Here is a 22,424-nt window from a genome sequence, read left to right on the forward strand (position 1 = left end):
TCTTCACTATGGATATGTGGAAATTCTACCAGAGCTAAACAAACCTCCTGCACAGTTTTAGCATAAAGGAATTTATCTTTCACATGGGGGTTACAGTGCAGATCAATCAGTTCCATCTGCACGTGCACAGGCTTCTTTCAACTAAAACAGCAAACAGTCTAAAGACAGATGTGAGGCTGGCAGTGTACTCAAAGCGTTTGGAATGCTACCTTTGTAATTCTTTGAGGGCCACAATTAATTATTCAAACCTCACATCTTCTCTAACACCAGTGAGCTTATGGAAATTGATTGTTTTTTGTCACTATTGCCCCTTCCACAACAAAATTTTCTTTTTAAATGCATTGACATCAAATCAGAAATAAGTTGTATCTCACCTCACAATGTCTCACTGTGGGTGGTGTGTGATCAAGTTCACTTAAAATGTGAGGCCTGCAATCCATTCCAGATGTTCTAATTTTTGTTCCTGCTCTTCTTTTTCCTTCATAAGTTCGAAAATAGTGGTTTTTAAATAAAAAAATCATTCCAGGCATGTCCCTTGACTTAACCAATATACTTTGCAACAATGTATAAACCTTTCATACTCTTTGTTCTATTCCGTCTTAAACTGTTATGACTAAAACTGCAATAAGGCTTGCAACTTCAGAAAATTTGCTGATAATACTACCAACTTCATCATGTGATCCATCCCTGCAAATTTAGCACAAAGTGCTTCTTGGTGTACAGAAGAATGAGTCCCATCTGATGATCATAATATTTTGCTCTTTCATCATCAGCTAAATCTGTAAATTCTTTCTATATTATGAGAAGGAAAGTTGCTACTCACCATATAATGGAGATGCTGAGTCGCAGATAGGCATAACAAAAAGACTTTCACAATTAAAGCTTTCAGCTCTTGGTGTGCGCACACAAATACACACACACACACACACACACACACACACACACACACACACACACACACACACACACTAATGCAAACACAACTCACACACACAACTGCACACAGTGTGGTTTCAGTTGCCTGAGACTGCAGTCGTGTGTGTGAGTTACATTTGTGTGTGTGTGTGTGTGTGTGTGTGTGTGTGTGTGTGTGTGTTGGCACTCGCATGCTTGGGTGTGCGCATGCACATGTGTGTATGCGTGTCTATTGTTGATGAAGGCTAATGGCTGAAAACTTTAATTGTGAAAGTCTTTTTGTTGTGCTTATCTGCGACTCAGCATCTCCACTATATGGTGAGTAACAACTTTCCTTCACATGATATTGTTACATTACCTCCTGGATTTTCCATTGTTTGATTTAATTCTTTCTGTATGATGTTATAATGCCATTCCATAGCAGATTTGCAGTACCCTTCAGTTATGCGACTGCATAATAGAAACTGAGAATTCTGATCCTTCTCTTTTGTCATTCCTGTTCATTATTAAAGGCTTGTAAAGACAGGTTACTAGACTGCCTGGACCTGTGAACTTCGTTTATACCAGGAAAAAATATCAAAGGTTAAACAGCACTGACACTGCGATTCTACCGAACCGAAGAAAGTCATGCTGATGAAACAATGGTGCACTACAATGTTAAATGAAACATCATGATGTACCAAGTACTAGCAAGGAGGACTGAGTAAAGCTGAGACAGGCTGAGCCTTGGCCTACACAAGGCCCATGCATCTTTCTTGTGTGCAGTTTGGATGCTGTGGCTGACCCTGGGCTAGAGGTTAAATTAATAATTGGTTTCTTTTACAGCACCCCTGACTCACATAATGCAGTCGCTGATAGGCTAAAGGAAAACTTGAGTCTCATTTCAAATACAATGTATATATATGGAGGCTGAAGTGGTGGATGAAAATTTGTACTAAGGCTGGGATTCGAACCTTGGTCTCCTACTCTCTAGGCAGATGCACTAACCACTATGCCACCCCAACAAAGTGGCTTTGCACAACTGCACAGACTATACTAGCACAACTCCCTCCTCAATCCAAATTCCCATTCACGTCAGCCCACTTGGTATTCCCCTAAACTCAAACAGAATTGCACAGGCTCTCCAACACTATTGGAACAGTACTTCAGGGGATCCTGCCTGAAACCCAGGCATAGGTGCCATGGCATAAATTTTTGTTTATTGCTCGAGCCTGTATATATACTTAATAGACGTTTGAGACTTGCAAAGGTCTCTGGCACTTCATAGCTTCATTTCGATAGGTATCACACCCATACAATTATGGTTGGTGGTGACTTCCAATCAATTACTACAAACTGTGACCATTCTGACAGTAAATCACAAATCCAGTCACACAACTGAGATGATACTCCATAGACAAGAAATTTTAGAATACTGATCAAGTGTGTGGAATCCATAACAAACAGGACTAATAGGGAGTACTGAATTTATACAAAGAAGGGCAATATGAATGGGTCACATGTTTGACCCATATTAGAGCATCATTGACATGCTGATAAACCTGAATATGCAGATTCGCAGATTCTGGAAAATACATGCCTACTATCTCATGAAATTCTAGTTACTAAGTTTCAAGAACCGTTATTAGCCCTTTAACTATGGTTGATTTCTGTGGAAGTCCACTTAATTGGCCCTATGGTGGAATTGCTGTAGAAGTTGGCTGGGAAACAGATGTTCCCTCCAGTGGACTGCTTTAGCAGTCCAGCCTACTCCGCATGTTTACCATTTTGCTGTGTTAAAGTGTTACTGAAAGAATGTCCCTGGCACTATCTAGCAGGCTTACTGTAACATTTAGTGGCATTTACTACCTCCTGATGTCTCAGGAATTCACTTTGCATTGTGTCACAGCCAAAGGATTTTGGACTATCAGTTAGCAGTGCGGTGTGAGCAGAGACACTTTTGTTGTCGATATACACAATCTGTATTGCCTCTTTCCTTGGCTGTAGGTGTTTCATTTTGTGCAACGTTCCTTTTTTGAATATGAGTAAACTATTTTACTCAGCCAAAAAGCTTTGAAGTTACTATTAGGCAATTATTTCAAAGTCAGCAGTCAAAGTGAATCTGACAATGATTCAGTACTACGCTTTGGCACAACAGGACTCTTCTGCAGACCATTTGATGGTTTCAGATAAACTGACGTCTTCAAGTACATTGGTGTTTTCTGGCCCTTCAACAGTACCAGGCGTAGGAATATCTGATGACTCATCAGGAGATGAGGAGAATGAGAAAGAAGGAATCAAGCCTTTGCATACAAAACAGAAACTGCTATGGACAATCTAACATCACGAGATCCCTCTGGACTGAACAGTATAGTTGACACAAGAAGATTTGTTAGCTTGTTTTCCCTGTTTGTAAGTGAAGAAATTGTGGCTTATATTTGTAACAAAACAAATAGGTATTTTACTCAATGTCTGAACATCTGACTGACAGAATGAAGAAAGAGTGGAAATATGTGCCACTAAATACATTTTTTATTTTTGTAACTAAGTCTCTAATTACGACAAGAGTAAAAAACTGTCTTTTTCAGAGTACTGATCAAAACATTCACTTCTGAAACCTCCAATTTTTTCACTACTTCTTTCATGGGATACATATTTGTCTACTCTAGATTTTTATACATCAATGATAATACTGCGTATACAACAGACTACTTGTTCAAACTTCATTCTAGTTTGGGCCACTTTTGTATTATTTTCAAAAAGCATTTATTTCCATTTGAAAACTGTTGCATGGATGAATTACTCCTTCTGTTCAGAGAGAGAGAGAGAGAGAGAGAGAGAGAGAGAGAGAGAGACTAAAAGTAAAGCAATACATCTCAGCAAAGCAAAATTGTTTTGCAATAAAAATGATTTTGATTTATGATGTTCAAACAAATAATATTTTGGACTTCACTGTCTACTGCCAAAGTCACACAGATGTCACAAAACACTCTCGGGGTGTCTGGAGACGTCATTGCAAATCTAATTCAGCATATTTGCAGAAGGAGCATACATTGTTTAGAGATAATTGGTACACAAGCCCAGCACTCTTCCATTGGCTGTATGAGCAGCCAAGTAATGCATGTGGTATGGTACAGCCCAACAGAAAAGATATGCTAAAAATGGCAGAGATATTGTAAAAGGGAGAACTGACATTCAGGTCTGTTGCAGGGCTAATGTTGCCAATGAAATGGTGTGACAGAAGGGATGTTCACATGCTGTCAAATTTTCATTCAGCAGAGATGCAAGAGACATCTAAAAAGGACTGCACAACAGGTGCAAAATGTTCAAAACCTTCTGTTGTAATTGATTATAACAAGTCAATGGGAAGCATTGAATGGAGTGATATGATCATGAAAACAATGAAAAGTGTCAATAAGAGCACAGAAAGGTAGCAAAAATTTTTCTTTTGCCTGAATGACATGAGGTTGTTCAACACATTTTGTCTGTACAAACTGTCATCTGGTAAGCAGCCATAAGTGAATTCCCAACTGGGCTTGATTCAAGAAGTACTACAAAAATAAAAGATAAACAAAAGGAGTCCAAGTGGGGGTGGCAGCCAAATTGATGTCCCATGAAGGCTGACTACAGGACTTCATCTTCCAGGTCAAGTACAAAAGTATGCAACATGTTTTACTTTTAAGTAAAAATACAACAAACGAAAGCAGACAAGAATTTTCTGTAAAGTATACAAGCAGATACTATATGAATTTCCCTGTTTTGCTGTGTATCATGAAGTGAAAAACATATCCTCTTGTCCTGATAAGTAAGTTAACATTGGCGTCTAAATATTGTGTCTGTATTTTTGTGTGAACAGTAAACATTGTGTATATTTCTGTGTTCTCAAATAATATGTAATTTTGCGAACAATGTGTATAAAATGATTGCAGAAACTGAGTTTGTTTCCACTGTGCCAATTCATAAATAGTGTAAATAATATATGTGTTGTTTGTCTGAAATGAAAAAAAGGTAAGTTCACATCTCCAAGTGGTGAGATGTCTTACGCAGCATTTTGTACAATGTGAAAAATGTGTTACCTGATGCTGATGATAGATCACTGATAATAAATCATCTATTCCTTAATGTGATTGTTGATAGTTTTCAAGTAGAATGCATGAAAGTAAGTACAACAATTATATTTATTTTCGGGGTATGATTGGTTTCACAACAGAAATATGTGTCACTTCAGTACCATTTTTTTATCTTTTTACTGCACCAGTGTGGTTGCAAAAGAAAAAAACCTTTGTGTGCTATAATAAATGAGCGTTTACAATGGTGAGCAGGAAATATAATATAAGTATAATGTGTCACCAACATAAAATACCAAACAACTTGCAAATAATTAATACATCAGGGATTATGAAACGAATGGAAAAACTGAGAGAAGCTGACCTCGGGGAATATCAGTTTGGATTCCGTAGAAATGTTGGAACACATGAGTCAATACTGACTCTATGACTTATCGTAGAAGAAAGATTAAGGAAAGGAAAACCTGTGTTTCTAGCATTTGTAGACTTAGAAAAAGCTTTTGACAATGTTGATTGGAATACTCTCTTTCAAATTCTGAAGGTGGCAGGGGAGCGAAAGACTATTTACAATTTGTACAGAAACCAGATGGCAGTTATAAGGGTCGAGGGGTATGAAAGGGAAGCAGTGGTTGGGAAGGGAGTGAGACAGGGTTGTAGCCTATCCCCGATGTTATTAAATCTGTATATTGAGCAAGCAGTAAAGGAAACAAAATAAAAGTTTGGATTAAGTATTAAAATCCATGGAGAAGAAATAAAAACTTTGAGGTTTGCTGATGACATTCTAATTCTGTCAGAGACAGCAAAGGACTTGGAAGAGCAGTTGAACGGAATGGACAGTGTCTTGAAAGGAGGGTATAAGATGAACATCAACAAAAGCAAAACGAGGATAATGGAATGTAGTCAAATTAAGTCAGGTGATGCTGAGGGAATTAGATTAGGAAATGAGACACTTAAAGTAGTAAAGGAGTTTTGCTATTTGGGGAGCAAAATAACTGATGATGGTCGAAGTGGAGAGGATATAAAATGTCGACTGGCAACGGCAGGGAAAAGCATTTCTGAAGAAGAAAAATTTGTTACCATCGAGTATAGATTTAAATGTCAGGAAGTCATTTCTGAAAGTATTTGTATGGAGTGTAGCCATGTATGGAAGTGAAACGTGAATGATAAATAGTGTAGACAAGAAGAGAATAGAAGCTTTTGAAATGTGGTGCTACAGAAGAATGCTGGAGATTAGATGGGTAGATCGCATAACTAATGAGGAGGTATTGAACAGAATTGGGGAGGAGAGGAGCTTGTGGCACAACTTGACTAGAGGAAGGGATCGGTTGGTGCAACATGTTCTGAGACATTGAGGGACCACCAATTGAGTATTGGAGGGCAGCGTGGAGGGTAAAAATCGAAGAGGGAGACCAAGAGATGAATACACTAAACAGATTCAGAAGGATGTAGGTTGCAGTAAGTACTGGGAGATGAAGAAGCTTGCACAGGATAGAGTAGCATGGAGAGCTGCATCAAACCAGTCTCAGGACTGAAGACCACAACAACAACAACAACTGGAAAAATCAAATTGGGTTGCACATGGCCTCAAACTGGTCATTCAGGGGGACCAAGCAGCCAACTGTACGTCCCATCCACAGTGTCGCCCACTACGCTCTCAGCGTCCATTGTTAAGGGGTTAATTGAGGAAGTTAGGAATGTATTACAAGCATATTGCTCCTGTAGGGACCATGAAGGTAAGATTAAGGTAATTATAATGCACATAGAGATCTTCAAGCAGTCATTTTTGCTGCACTCTGTACATGAATGGAATGAGAAGTATCTCTTATATGTGGTACAATGGGAAGTGCACTCTGCCATGCACTTCATGGTGGTTTGCAGATTTGAATGTGGATGTTTTGGCAGCCACTATTTGCCACTTAACCTTGATCATGTATTGAAGGAAGTGCAGTATCTAACCATTAATAAATTTTCCTGACTTTCTCTTTTATTAAAGGTACTGACACAGAATGAAATCAGTACAAAAAATTTATCTTGACAATTCCTTCCACTCCATAGATCAATTTCTGAGTAATGCTAGACCCTAAATTTAAATAGAAATTAAAATCAGTGTAAGTGTATGTGTTTAGCACATCCACATTTGACAGAAAATATATTTGCAGATCAACTGACTTGTTACCCATTATAGGAAAATGTCATCAATATGAACATGGAACATGCAGACAACTAAATTGAACTAAACTACCACTTACCATCTTTTGAAAGCACTGAGCAGCAGCAATGCACACAGAAATGTGACGAGTCCTGTAGTTTTTTTTATTTATCAGTTGGTGGATTACATATAAATTGTAAGGGATGAGACAGATAAGTTGTTCACCTCAGACATCTGATGAACTATTTAATTCTGTTTTCACTCGGGGGAATTATAAGAAAGATCTTGCTAAACACTGTGAAAGGGGTAGACTGCTACTCACCAAATAGAGGAGACGTTGGGAGCAGGTAGACACATTGAAGAAAAACTGCTAATTATTATCAGCTATCTTCCCCCACCCTTACTGTGCATGCCTCCTCCTCCCTGTCCCACATCTCTCTTGTACCACACTACCCACCCCAACCAAGATTGTTGTACACCTAAGACACAGCCAGGCCTATGTGCCAGGAGATGACAGTGACCATGTGTGAGTGTGACTGATGCTTGTGTGGACTTGTGTGTGTGTTTTATTTACATCTCCTTCCAATGGCCTAGCATAATTGAATACACTGGTTCTCATCAGACCACCAAAGCTAAACAATGTCGACTGCAACAAGTACTGTACAAACTAACTGGGAAACCACTTAATGTTGGTTGCCTTCCCTTTGCCTTTAGGAAAAAAGGAGGACAGGTGATGGCATAAAGTTTCTGATTACCAGTCTTTGTGTCACTGACCTGTATTAAATTCCAAATCTCTCCACAGTGACTCATGGAATGAGGCTATGTGACACTGATGATGACAATCTGTCCATTGGATGGTGACGTTAAGGTCAGCAGTCCCCTTTAGCTATTCAAGAGGAATAAGTTATATGCTGGCACTGGCTTTCGCCCACTCCCTTCTCTCATCATCATCATCATCATCATCATCATCATCATACAACACAAACATGACATCACACCATACATATTCCCCTTACAGTCACATACACTTATCAGAATAATTTAAACACTTAACTCTCACACTTTGTGAAGGAAAGGTGGCAGTGAGGAAAACTTTCCATTTAAGTAACAGAACCTGTCCTTCAGTGCTTCACAGCCAATTGTGCCTTACAACTTTACTTTATCTACATCTCACAATCTCACAAAGGACTTGGTGTAATGGCTGATAATATTTAGCAGTTGTAGCAAAGCAAGTGGGACCCATTCCCATTTTGTTTTGTTATTTGCTTCCTTAAATAGTTTTTATTGCTTTCTTAATTATTAATAGTGTTAGTGCAAGATGTGGCATAGCATAAAGTTGTCATTCTGTAATTCTGAGTTTAAGACCAGGCCCAGCTTTGCTAAATTACATTGGTCAGAATAATTTCCTAATTAATTTGAACTATTTCAGGTAAGTAGTTTTGCTAAAGTTCAGTTCAGTTAACTGTGGTGTCACCGCCAGACACCACACTTGCTAGGTGGTAGCCTTTAAATCGGCCGCGGTCCGTTAGTATACGTCAGACCCGTGTGTCGCCACTGTCAGTGATTGCAGACCGAGCGCCGCCACACGGCAGGTCTAGAGAGACTTCCTAGCACTCGCCCCAGTTGTACAGCCGACTTTGCTAGAGATGGTTCACTGACAAATTACGCTCTCATTTGCTGAGACGATAGTTAGCATAGCCTTCAGCTACGTCATTTGCTACAACCTAGCAAGGCGCCATTATCATTTGCTATTTATCTTCTGATGCATGTACCGTCAGACCAATGTTCACCAATTATGAATTAAAGTTAAGTATTCCAGAAGTTACGTAATTATATTTACTAGACTCAATTCCCTTAACTGTTCCAGACCTCACGCCAGCCTGCGTGAGCTTAATGCGTGCCTTTCGGCTACCAATCATAGTGGCTTGGCTGTCTTGCCAAGTCACAACATTAACTAACAGTAATTATTTCCTATTCCAGGCACAGTGTTGACAAGTAAACAGATGAATCACTGTATTGCCGATGAAGTTGGAAAAATAGCCCATAGAAATCCTTAAAGTATTCATGTAGCTAATTTCCAAAATATGGTAGGAATATCAGCATTTAATTATTTTCTGGATGATTAACAGTTTTATGTATGGTTCGTTTGTTAATAATAGCTGTTTTTGCACTTTCATCATCAAGAAGACTTATTTCAGCCGGAACTCTAATTGTAACATAAAGTTCAAACCAAAGCCAAATTTTTCTGCACTATTCAATTAGTTTGAGAGGTAAAATTCTAAATGTAAACTATCACAGTTACATATTTAGCAATGTGAAACTTTAGTAGCCGTTTTTGCAAAGCTGTATAAGCACTGTGCATGAACCCATTTTTAGCTCAGTTTGTTCCAAGATTCTGAGCATGGAATCCTTGTCAGTCAGAACTCTAAAACTGTAATAGTGCAATGACATGTTGTTGTGAATAAGAAGGCAGACAATTAGATAGGGCAGTTAACAATGATTGCTGGTTGACTTTAATACATAAATGCCACATGTATCAGTCATCTGAGTGATACTGTTCCTAGTCGGTTAGGTTATACTGCACAGTGTCTATTACTGTGTAATTAGAAAGTGCAGTTTGTGCATACCTCATAAATGAGACTTAATTATGTAATTAAGACACAGACTGGCCATAACTAGTTCAGTGAGGAGGTCTCCCACTTATGGAAATAAAACCTGTGAAACAAAATGTGTGTGTCAGCTACATTATTGGATGTAAATAGTGCTGTACCCATCAATATTTATGGCCAGTTTTTTGCTGTGATTGCTGCTACCGAGGAACTACGAGCTGATTTATGACCAGGTATATCACACAGTCTTTATTTCAGTGTTCCTGTCTGCCACTCAACACCTCCTGTATGTGATGAGTAACAATATGTATTGTTGTTGTGGTTCTCGGTCTGAAGACTGGTTTGATACAGTTCTCCATACTACTCTATCCTGTGCAAGCCTCTTCACCTCTGAATAACTAGTGCAATCTACATTTTGTTGAACCGCTTACTTCATTCATCTTTGGTCTCCCGTTAAAATTTTTATGCCCCACACTTCCCTCTGATACAGAACTCTTGACTTCTTGGTGTTTCAGAATGTGAAATATCAACTGATTCCTTCTTTTAGTCATATTACGCCACAAATTTCTTTTCTCTCCAACTACTTCTTTTCAGTATTTCCTCATTACCCATCTAATCTTAACATTATTCTGTAGCTTGCAATTTCAGAAGCTTCTGTTCTTTTCTTGTGTGAACTGCTTATGTTCCACTTCTGTCCAAAGCTACAAATGCCTTCACAAAAGACTTCCAAACACTTAAATTTGTATTCAGTGTTAACAAATTTCTCTTCATCAGAAACGCTTTTCATACTGTTGCCACTCCACATTTTATATCCTCCCAACATCAGTCATCATCAGTAATTTTACTGCCCGAATAACAAAATTCATCTATTACCTTTAGTGTCTCACTTCCTAATCTAATTTCCCCAGAACTGCCTGATGTAATTTGACTATGTTCTATTACCCTTGTTTTGTAAAATCATCTATTGAGAAAGTGCATCTACATCTACATCTATACTCTGTAAACCACCATGAGGTGCATGGCAGAGAGAATCCTGCTCTGAAAAACCCTTGTGTGCACCAATGCACAGTCAGCTACCTGAGTAGCACTCTCTGGTGTGTAGCACACATCTCAGCCATTTTGGGGGACCCTACAGTTCCCAACTCTATGGTACAAGTCCAGGAAGTCACAGACTAGCTCATCACAGAAGTCTGGCCCAGTCCTTCCACTCAACTAAGAACCAAAGGGCCATGGTCATTTCTGGGGACAATACTGCAGAGTGTGAGATTTGTTGAAACTCCATGTGCAGGGCTAATCTTCTCAACCTTCTCTGCCAAGCCCTGGAATGACCCAAATATGAGGTCAGAACCAGATTACAGGCATCATTTTTCCAATGCGCACCACAATCTGTAGTTGGTTGCACTCTGTTCCCTCAGTGGCTTCTGGAATAGCCTCTTTAACATGTTGAATGAGGGCCCCAGGCATACATACTGAGTGCACCTGGTGTCATTTCCTGTCTCTTGCTGCCATTTTCCTAACAGGTACCACAATTCGCCATACATTTGAACTGCCAATGATTAATAGGCCCTATACTTTTGTGTTTGTCTCCTCTCGACACCAGACAAAACAGGTTTCACCAAAACAGGTGAAGTGAATCCCACTTCCTCAGTTTCTGTGAAAGACAGCATCTCAAATTTGCTGATTAGGGGGTTCAGTACAACACCCTGAGTCCTTGAGGTACCTTTGGTACCAGTATCACAGGTACATGACTCTCAGGAGTTCTTCCAACACTTGGGTTCGCAGTAGCCACCAATTGTTTGACAGTAGTCACTGCGATTTCCAGCTGCGTATGAATGTCAACCAACTCATCCCATGTTTGAGAACAGCATTCACAGTGGGATTGCATTTCGGCTGGTGCAATGTGTTACAAGGCAGTGAACAAATAAATATAAATTAAGCCCATTGATTATCTTTTAATCTGTTGAGCTAAAAAGTGGCTAATTCCCTACAAGAATTTAACAGATACACAAAAGAAGATTCCTATTATGGCAACACAAAAACTTGTGGTAAAAACTACTAGTTTACTAAAATGTTTTTGAGGTTAATTATAGTTGTTAGAAAACTCAAAAACAGAGCTAATTTATGATAAATTCAGATGATATAAGGGAAAACTAGATGTAACACAATATGTTAGTTATAATATCTGCAACAGTGACTAAATCACAAATGCTGATTTACTACAACTTGCCCATGGATTATGCAAAGGACTGTGGTAGGTTCCAAAAATTCTCAGAAATGCATTTTTAATCAATAGAAAATACAATGTGAGAAAGCAAAATTAACTTTTCTGCCACATTTAAAGATTATCAGAAATCAGTCTACCAAAGCAACATTTCAACTATGTTTGGAAAAACAGAAGCAAGAACAGTTTGTTTTGGGAAGTCCAAGATGATTTAGGAGTGTTAAATATAACACTGCAATACTAAGAAGAGAAGAGGATTTGGAGCAGAGATACAAGACATTAATTTAAAAAAATTGAATAGAAAGAATGTAGTAGGGTTCTCCATTCCTTATGAAGGTATTTTGAAAGAAAAGTCTGATTTTTTATGGCTCTTTCTACCTTCAGTGCCAATTTTTATTATAAATACAGCTATTAAAAAAAGAATTTTAATATCTCAGAAGTTTTTAATTGGATTCAAATGGTTCAAATGGCTCTAAGCACTATGGGACTTAACATCTGAGGTCATCAGTCCCCTAGACTTAGAACTACTTAAACCTAACTAACCTAAAGACATCACACACATCCATGCCTGAGGCAGGATTCGAACCTTCAACCGTAGCAGCAGTGTGGTTCTGGACTGAAGCGCCTAGAATCTCTCATCCATAGTGGCCAGCCTTTTAATTAGAATGTTGACTGTGGAAACAGGAACTCACGACTTGCTGCTCACAATATATACTGAAAAAAAAAGAAACATAGAAACTCTACCCTTTACTTAATATTTTTAGAGGAGACCACTATATAATCTTTTATAGAAATATTTAAAAGTGCTGTCTTCTTTGTTCATTGCAGGCTGTATCACTAGTATTTTTCAAGTCATCCTTGGAGTCCAAGCTGGAACAACACTAATACTCTTCTGGGAATGGAAGTCAAGGATTCTTCGATGGCTTTCTTGGGGTACTATATGTGGAATAATTGGAGCAATATTATGCTTGGCCAGCAAAGAAGATGGCTGGATACCCGTGAACAAGAATCTGTGGTAAGCAATTATGGAAAGTGTATCTTAATCACAAAGTAATTTCCTCATTTTATATGGAAATAAGACACAAAGTTAAATACTTGAATAAATAGATTGTGTGTGTGTGTGTGTGTGTGTGTGTGTGTGTGTGTGTGTGTGTGTGGTTTTTTTCTGATGTGGCTTGCTGACATAGATGACATATGCCAATACGAAGCATTATTTTTCTCATTTACTGTGTGATGAAATGTGTATACTTAGTTACATAAAATAAGATGCACAAATGAAGCTGATAATGAGGATAACATTCACTTTAATCTTATATTCAGATAAGGAATCCAATTCACAGATTTCTTGAACAGAGAGGGAGCTCTCTAGCTTGTCTTTGGATATCTATAATAGTACACGGTTAGCGTAAATGATTCATTGGGTTTCAAAGCCCTGTTTATTTACAAGTATATGATGTGCAAAGTTGGATCATACATGAAAAGATAGATACACTCACCATGTTTCTGGGACATTCTACAAATGTTCAATGTGTGCACCCTTGGTCGCCCAGCACACATTCGAATAGTAATCCAGTTCTGTCCACATGTCCACTAGCATGCTTCTGTCAACGTCTGTCACAGTATCAGTGATGTGTTCCTGCAGTTCTTGCAGTGTTGTTGACATTGGGGGTACATCAACTTTGTCCTTTACATAACCCTACAGGAAGAAATCACATGGCATGAGCTCTGGTAACCTGGTGGGTCATGGCAACAGGGAAACTTCACCAACACCATTGTGTCATATCCAGCTATATGGCAGTTCTCTGTTGAGAAAGATGCGGACAGTTATGCTCCAGTGAGGTTGATCCCCATCCTATTGAAAGATGAAAGCTTGGTAATGAGTAGTCAGCTATGGCAACAAACACAACTGCAACATATGAAGGTGTATGGAATGTGTCACTGTTTGCTTGATGAGAGAAAGGGGACCATACACCTTTGCCTTGGATACGGCACAGGTATCATTCATCCCTACACAAACCCTGCTCCTAACCCCTTACCTCATGGCTCATACCCTCATAGTAGACCTAGACGCAAGACCTGTCCCATACATCCTCCCACCAATACTTACTCCAGTCCGGTCACAAACATCATCTCTCCCATCAAAGGCAGGACTACTTGTGAAACCAGTCATGTGATCTACTAGCTAAGCTGCAACCACTGTGCTGCATTCTATATGGGCATAACAACCAACAAGCTATCTGTCCACATGAATGGCCACGGACAAACAAATCAAGAAACAAGTGGACCACCCTGTTGCTGAGCATGCTGCCAAACATGACATCCTTCATTTTTATGACTGCTTCACAGCCTGTGCCATATGGATCCTTCCCACTAACACCAGCTTTTCTGAATTGTGCAGCTGGGAACTTTCCCTGCAATATATCCTACGTTTCCATAACCCTCCTGGCCTCAACCTTTGTTAGTCATTGTCCCCACCCATCCAGCCCCTTCCTTGTTCCCATTTCAGCACTACACAGCCCTCTTACACTATCATACCCAGTCTTTTTACTTTTCTCCTTTTCCTTTCCACTACTCCCCCCCCCCCCACTCCCCACCTCTTGCCAGCCCACCAGCTAACCTGCAGCACTTCACTGTCCGCCACCCCTAACTACTATCCATCCCTCCCCCTCCCCACCCAGCCTCCTCCTTGATCACACCCAGTCATCACTCCCATCAAGCGCTGGTGCTACTGCTTGCAGAGTGGCTTCAGTTGCCTGAGACTGCACTCATGTGTGTGTGGTTTGCGTTTGTGTGACTGTGTTTGTGTCTGTGTGTGTCACCTTACTGGCTGAAAGCATTGTTTGTGGCAGTCTTTTTGTTGTGCCTATCTGCAGCTCAGCATCACTGCTGTATGGTGAGTAGCAACTTTCCATTTCATAATATTGTTTCATTTCATCTTTGGTGAAGCCCTTTCCAACTCCACACATATGTGTGGCAACTTAGTACCCCATACACTCACATTGTGATTATCCTCATTTCCCAACAGATGGAAAGTCACTTCATCATTGAATATCAAAGTTCCTGCAAAGTCATCATTGTCTTCCATAGCTTGCTACTTTTGGGTACAAAACTCTAATCAGTGGCATAATTGTCTGGAGTCAGGTGTAGTAACAGTTGTGAATGGTAGGGTTTGAAATGCAAATGCTGTCGCAAAACATTCCACATTGTTTTTTGTGGAACACCCAGTTCACAGCTTGCACGAATTATTGATTCTTTTGGTTTGTGCACAATGCTGTCTTACCTGTTCCACGATTTCATCTGAGACATGTGGTTGCCCCATTCTTTAACCTTTGGACAGACAACCAATATCATGAAACTGGTGGAACCAATGCTCAGTGCTCTGGCGACCAGATGCAGCTTTTCTCCATTTGCATATGAATGGAAGCTGAATGCTTGACCTTCACTCCGCATATTATAACACACGAAAACTCTTCTCCTGCATTGACACCATCTTGTAGAGTCCCATCACACGCCTCCCACTTAGTGCGCATGCGAGTCACAAGGCAAGTGTTTTAAACTTGGTAAGTGTATCCATATTTTCATTTATCACCTGTCTTTGTACATTGTTTACCAGTCTATATGCAGTACTTTGAAGCCCAGTGGATTATTTAAGCTTATCCTATATTTGAAGGCTGTGTTGCATGGTTCCTGTGTTACACTCACAATCAAAGTAAAAAGTAATCATCTATATAATTCACCCCCCCCTCCCCATGAACCATGGACCTTTCCATTGGTGGGGAGGCTTGCGTGCCTCAGTGATACAGATGGCCGTACCGTAGATGCAACCACAATGGAGGGTATCTGCTGAGAGGCCAGACAAACATGTGGTTCCTGAATAGGGGCAGCAGCCTTTTCAGTAGTTGCGGGGGCAACAGTCTGGGTGATTGACTGAGCTGGCCTTGTAACACTTATCAAAACGGCTTTGCTGTGCTGGTCTGTGAACAGCTGAAAGCAAGGGGAAACTACAGCCATAATTTTTCCCAAGGGCATGCAGCTTTACTGTATGGTTAAATGATGATGGTGTCCTCTTGGGTAAAATATTCCGGAGGTAAAATAGTCCCCCATTCAGATCTCCAGACAGGGACTTCTCATGAGGACGTCGTTATCAGGAGAAAGAAAACTGGCATTCTATGGGTCGGAGCATGGAATGTCAGATCCCTTAATCAGGCAGGTAGGTTAGAAAATTTAAAAAGGGAACTGGATAGGTTGAACTTAGATATAGTGGGAATTAGTGAAGTTCGGTGGCAGGAGGAACAAGACTTTTGGTCAGGTGAATACATGGTTATAAATACAAAATCAAATGGGGGTAATGCAGGAGTAGGTTTAATTATGAATAAAAACATAGGAGTGCGGGTAAGCTACTACAAACAGCATAGTGAATGCATTATTGTGGCCAAGATAGACACGAAGCCCATGCCTACTACAGTAGTACAAGTTTATATGCCAACTAGCTCTGCAGAGGATGAAGAAATTGATGAAATGTATGATGAGATAAAAGAAATTATTCAGGTAGTGAAGGGAGACAAAAATTTAATAGTCATGGCTGACTGGAATTCGAGAGTAGGAAAAGGGAGAGAAGGAAACGGTGAATATGGGTTGCGGGTAAGAAATGAAAGAGGAAGCAGTCTGGTAGAATTTTGCACAGAGCGTATCTTAATCATAGCTAACATTCAAGAATCATAAAAGAAGGTTGTACACATGGAAGAATCCTGAAGATACTAGAAGGAATCAGATAGGTTATATAATGGTGAGACAGAGATTTAGGAACAAGGTTTTAAATTGCAAGACATTTCCAGGGGCAGATATGGATTATGACCACAATCTCTTGGTTATGAACTGCAGATTGAAGCTGAAGAAACTGCAAAAAGGTGGGAATTTAAGGAGATGGGACCTGGATAAACTGACTAAACCATAGGTTGTACAGAGTTTCAGGGAGAGCATAAGAAAACGATTGTCACGAATGGGGGGAAAGAAATACAGTAGAAGAATAATGGGTAGCTCTGAGGGATGAAGTAGTGAAGGCAGTAGAGGATCGAGTAGGTAAAAAGATGAGGGCTAGTAGAAATCCTTGGGTGACAGAAGAAATAATGAATTTAATTGATGAAAGGAGAAAATATAAAAATGTAGTAAATGAAGCAGGCAAAGAGGAATACAAACATCTCAAAAATGAGACTGACAGGAAGTGCAAAATGGCTATGCAGGGATGGCTAGAGGACAAATGTAAGGATGTAGAGGCTTATCTCACTAGGGGTACGATAGATACTGCCTACAGGAAAATTAAAGAGACCTTTGGAAAAAAGAGAGGCACTTGTATGAATATCAAGAGCTCAGATGGAAATCCAGTTCTAAGCAAAGAACGGAAAGCAAAAAGGTGGAAGGAGTATACAGAGGGTGTATACAAGAGCCATGTACTTGAGGACAATATTATGTAAATGGAAGAGGATGTAGATGAAGATGAAATGGGAGATACGGTACTGTGTGAAGAGTTTGACAGAGCACTGAAAGACCTGAGTTGAAACAAGGCCCCGGGAGTAGACAACATTCCATTAGAACTACTGACAGCCTAAGGGGAGCCAGTCCTGACAAAACTCTACCATCTGGTGACCAAGATGTATGAGACAGGCGAAATACCCTCAGGCTTCAAGAAGAATATAATAATTCCAATCCCAAAGAAAGCAGGTGTTGACAGTTGTGAAAATTAGCAAACTATCAGTTTAATAAGTCACAACTGCAAAATACTAACGCAAATTCTTTACAGACGAATGGAAAAAGTGGTAAAAGCTGACCTCGGGGAAGATCAGTTTGGATTCTGTAGAAATGTTGGAACATGTGAGGCAATACTGACCCTACGACTTATCTTAGAAGAAAGAATAAGTCTACATTTCTAGCATTTGTAGACTTAGAGAAAGCTTTTGACAATGTTGATTGGAATACTTTCAAATTCTAAAGCTGGCAGGGGTAAAATACAGGGAGTGAAAGGCTATTTACAATTTGTACAGAAACCAGGTGGCAATTATAAGAGTCGAGGGGCATCAAAGGGAAGCAGTGGTTGGGAAGGGAGTGAGACAGGGTTGTAGCCTCTCCCCGATGTTATTCAATCTGTATATTGAGAAAGCGGTAAAGGAAACAAAAGAAAAATTCGGAGTAGGTATTAAAATCCATGGAGAAGAAGTAAAAACTTTGAGGTTCGCCGATGACATTGTAATTCTGTCAGAGACAGCAAAGGACTTGGTAGAGCAGTTGAATGCAATGGACAGTGTCTTGAAAGAAGGATATAAGATGAACATCAACAAAAGCAAAACGAGGATAATGGAATGTAGTCGAATTAAGTCGGGTGATGCTGAGGGAATTAGATTAGGAAATGAGACACTTAAAGTAGTAAAGGAGTTGTGCTATTCGGGAGCAAAATAACTGATGGTCGAAGTAGAGAGGATATAAAATGTAGACTGGCAATGGCAAGGAAAGCATTTCTGAAGAAGAGAAATTTGTTAGCATCGAGCATAGATTTAAATGTCAGGAAGTCATTTCTGAAAGTATTTGTATGGAGTGTAGCCATGTATGGAAGTGAAACATGGACGATAAATAGTTTGGACAAGAAGAGAATAGAAGCTTTTGAAATGTGGTGCTACAGAAGAATGCTGAAGGTTAGATGGGTAGATCACATAACTAATGAGGAGGTATTGAATAGAATTGGGGAGAAGAGGAGTTTGTGGCACAACTTGACTAGAAGAAGGGATAGATTGGTAGGACATGTTCTGAGGCATCAAGGGATCACCAATTTAGCATTGGAGGGCAGTGTGGAGGGTAAAAATCATAGAGGGGGACCAAGAGATGAATACACTAAGCAGATTCAGAAGGATGTAGGTTGCAGTGAGTACTGGGAGATGAAGAAGCTTGCACAGGATAGAGTAGCATGGAGAGCTGCATCATACCAGTCTCAGGATTGAAGACCACAACAGCAACATATAATTCATCACCACCTTGCCAAGGCAGACTATGATTTGGCATCCTACTGGGGCCACCATGCAGGGGGGCAGTTGCACAAAACTTATTAATACTTTCTTGGAACCCTCTCACTAGGGTATCCATATGTGACAGACCAACAGGATTTTTGGTTTTAGAGCTCAAAATGCTTCATAGAACTTTTGACTTCAAGTAAAGAACTATTGCTTGGATTTATATCTCTACCTGTATGCTATTCCCCATAGCTAAGATATTTATTATGCCTATTTGACACAATTTGTATTTTAAATACAATACCTAGACAGTCATTTATAAACAGTTACTGATCATGCAGAAGACAAACAAGTCAGAAGCATGAACTCTGGATTTCACTAACATCAGAAGTACGCGATGTGTAAATGCAGTTACGGAAATAGAATGGCATTTTTGTAGAAAGCATGATGTCATCACTAACAAAATTAACAGTCAGATATAGTTAAGCAATTACCACAAAATCTGCAGCCGAAAGCACTGAAAGATCAGATGGTGAATTGAGTTAGCAAAACTGTAGCTGAAAGCACTGAAAAATCAGATAGTGAACTAAGTCAGCAAAATTGTACTTCCATGGGTTTCAGAATGCTTGCACCCAGAGATGATAATTTAGTTTTGTAATTAACATTCTTGAGTAATTATTGCTTGCTGCCAACAAAACTGGTGTACATCTACATACATACATACTCCTCAACCCATCATATGGTAGATGATGGAGGATACCTTGTACCAACACTAGTCATTCTCTTTTATGTTCCACTTGCAAATGGAGTGAGGGAAAAACAACTGCCTACATGCCTCTGTATGATCCCTAATTTCTCTTAACTTGTATCATGGTCCTTACACAAAATGTAAGTTGAGGGCATTAGATCCGTTATGAGGACGGTGACAAATGCAGTTTCTCTCAATTTTCTCAACAGTATTTTGCAAATAGAATATCTTCTCTTGGTAACAGATCCAGCATCATGCCCCTGAATTGAAACTATCAACGAACAGCTACCTGAAACATCCTTTACAAATTACAATCGGGTTGTGTCGTGTTTCCTGTTTACAAACATACTGCTGACCTTGTGTGTGTGTGTGTGTGTGTGTGTGTGTGTGTGTGTGTGTGTGTGTGTGTGTTCTTAGCTGTGCATGTGCAGTTGCTACAGTGCCAGCAGGGGTGTACATTTCTACTGCCTCCTGATGTGTTATGAATTTGGCAGTTTTCAGCTATTTTTGTTTCATACTTGCAATGACTCTTAGCAGCTAAAATTTTGACAGTGCATTTATTTCGTTGTCTTCTTTCTGTGTAAAAAATTTCAGGGTAGGTTTCGACACGTCTTGTTGGACCATTCCCTTGTCAGACACAGTACTGCTCTAACCGAATCATCAGTTTGGAAGTTGATCCGGAAGTTTGAAACCACAGGTCCTGTCTCAAATGTTAAAAAACTGGACAACCATGCTCTGTTCAAAAATAAGAAAATATTACTGTTGTGCATGGCAGTGTGACTATAAGCCCCAGAAAATTGGTTCACTGACAAGCTCAACAATTGAATTTATGACCAAGTTCACTGTGAAACACTTTCAGAAGATCTCAAAATGCATGCATACGAGATTCAACTTACCCAAGAGTTGAAGTTTGCAGATCATGGAAAGAGACATTGATTTATGCAATGGATTTTGGCTTGACAAGCAGGGAATGAGAACTTCACAAAAAGAATAATTTTCTCAGATGAGGTGCACTTCCATCTCAGTGGCTTCATCAATACGCAGAACTGCAGAATTTGGGGTAACTAAAATCCACGAGTGACTGTGGAAGGTGAGATGCATCCAGAATGCAGGACTGTGTGGTGTTGGTTCTGGGCAGCAGGAGTGATCGGCCCGTATGTTTTTGAAAATGATGAGGGGCCTGCTGTCACTGTGAATGCTGACCATTACCAAAACATGCTTTCTGATTGGTTTTTCCCTCTTATTGTTGAAAATGATGATTTTTCATTTCAGCAAGATGGTGCGACATGTCACACATCCCATGAAACAATTGCTGTGCTGAATGAGAAGTTTCCTCAAAATATTATCTTTTTGCATGGCAACCAGGAATGGCCTGCCAGATCGTGCTATCTTATACCTTGTGATTTCTTTTTGTGTGGATTTGTGAAATCAAAAGTGTAGGTGAGCAAACCACAAACAATGCACCAATTGAAGGATGAAATTAAAAGGGTTGTTAACAGCTTCCCAGCAGATGTCTGTGAACACATCACCGAGAACTTCAACTAACCCATTGCTTGTTACTGTGCAGCCTTGGGTGGTCATATGGAGGATATAATTTTTCATACAAAAATGGGAGAAGTTATTTAATGTGTTTGTGGAAAAAAACATTACATTTTCAATAAATTTTGTATGTTATATAGCATTTTAATATTCATCCCTACTTCCTGGACACCCTATATGTACAATATGTTTAAAACATCGGGGTTGTGATTTCCATCCTACCCTTTTGAGGTTTGCCAGTTGGGCCCCAAGCTCCAAAACTGCTCCAAAATTATTTTAATATTCAGACCTTTGGATCAGTAAGCCTCTAGAGCAGAATGTAGGTTTTCAATTGGCTATTTTCTGTTAATACTCATAGAGCTTTCTGCAAGGTGCTGCTTCTTGTCAACACTTTCAGAAGGTCTTTCCAAAGGCGTGTAAGGGAACATCAACCACCCTGTGGAAATAATTTTCTTTTAAAATAACATGGTTATCCCAGGCTACCTCCCATTTAGTTGGATAAGGGAAGCAAGGTCAATTGTCTCCAAGCTGGAGAACAGTCTCCATCACTCATAAGCCAGTAAACCAGCAGTGGCATTCATAGTAGAGTTCAGCACTATCCGATGGTTATGGGCCATTTGTTATGTGTTACAGGGTGATAATAAAAATTGTATGTATGAGAGAGAGGGGTGGTGGGTGGGGGAGGACGAGAGAGAGAGAGAGAGAGAGAGAGAGAGAGAGAGAGAGAGAGAGAGAGAGAGAGAGAGAATGGCCATTAATTTAATTATAAATCACTGCATGATGGAGAAAAACCTTAAACAATCATGTAAATGAGTAGTATGTTGCCATTCTTCTAAAAAAATGGTGAGGGTGCAATTATGATCCGTGATATATGCAGATAATTAGCTACCACACTCATCTTTTCTGTAAACTGATTAATCTTGGAATCTCAAGTAACATACAGTATAAAAATTGAACAACAAATGTTTTTAACTGTTATTGTGTTGGTGTGGTCAGGATGCATAATTAGAGTCCAGTGACACTTAGAACAACCTATTTATTTTGTAAATGGTTTAGGAAGGTAGGAGACAGCTCACTGAATAGTAAAACTCTTGGGTTGTTTGTGATGTGATCTATCTGTGAGCTTTTATTCTGCTGTCGGTGTCTCATTGAAGAATGTTAGCTGAATAACTGTAAACCAGTGTTATGAGAAATAGTCCAAT

The 22,424-nt window shown here is 39.6% G+C and overlaps 1 protein-coding gene across 1 annotated transcript in view; it reads left to right on the forward strand.

Moving 5' to 3' along the window:
- The window catches only part of LOC126419448 (heparan-alpha-glucosaminide N-acetyltransferase), a 314,616-nt gene that overhangs the window by 283,379 nt on the left and 8,813 nt on the right, over positions 1–22,424 (forward strand). Inside the window, exon 12 of the mRNA XM_050086639.1 lies at positions 12,769–12,955. Coding sequence (XP_049942596.1) covers positions 12,769–12,955 — 187 coding nt within the window. The remainder of the gene's footprint in view (positions 1–12,768; positions 12,956–22,424) is intronic.

Source organism: Schistocerca serialis, chromosome 1, assembly GCF_023864345.2.
Source record: "Schistocerca serialis cubense isolate TAMUIC-IGC-003099 chromosome 1, iqSchSeri2.2, whole genome shotgun sequence".
In the NCBI taxonomy this organism is placed as follows: domain Eukaryota; kingdom Metazoa; phylum Arthropoda; class Insecta; order Orthoptera; family Acrididae; genus Schistocerca; species Schistocerca serialis.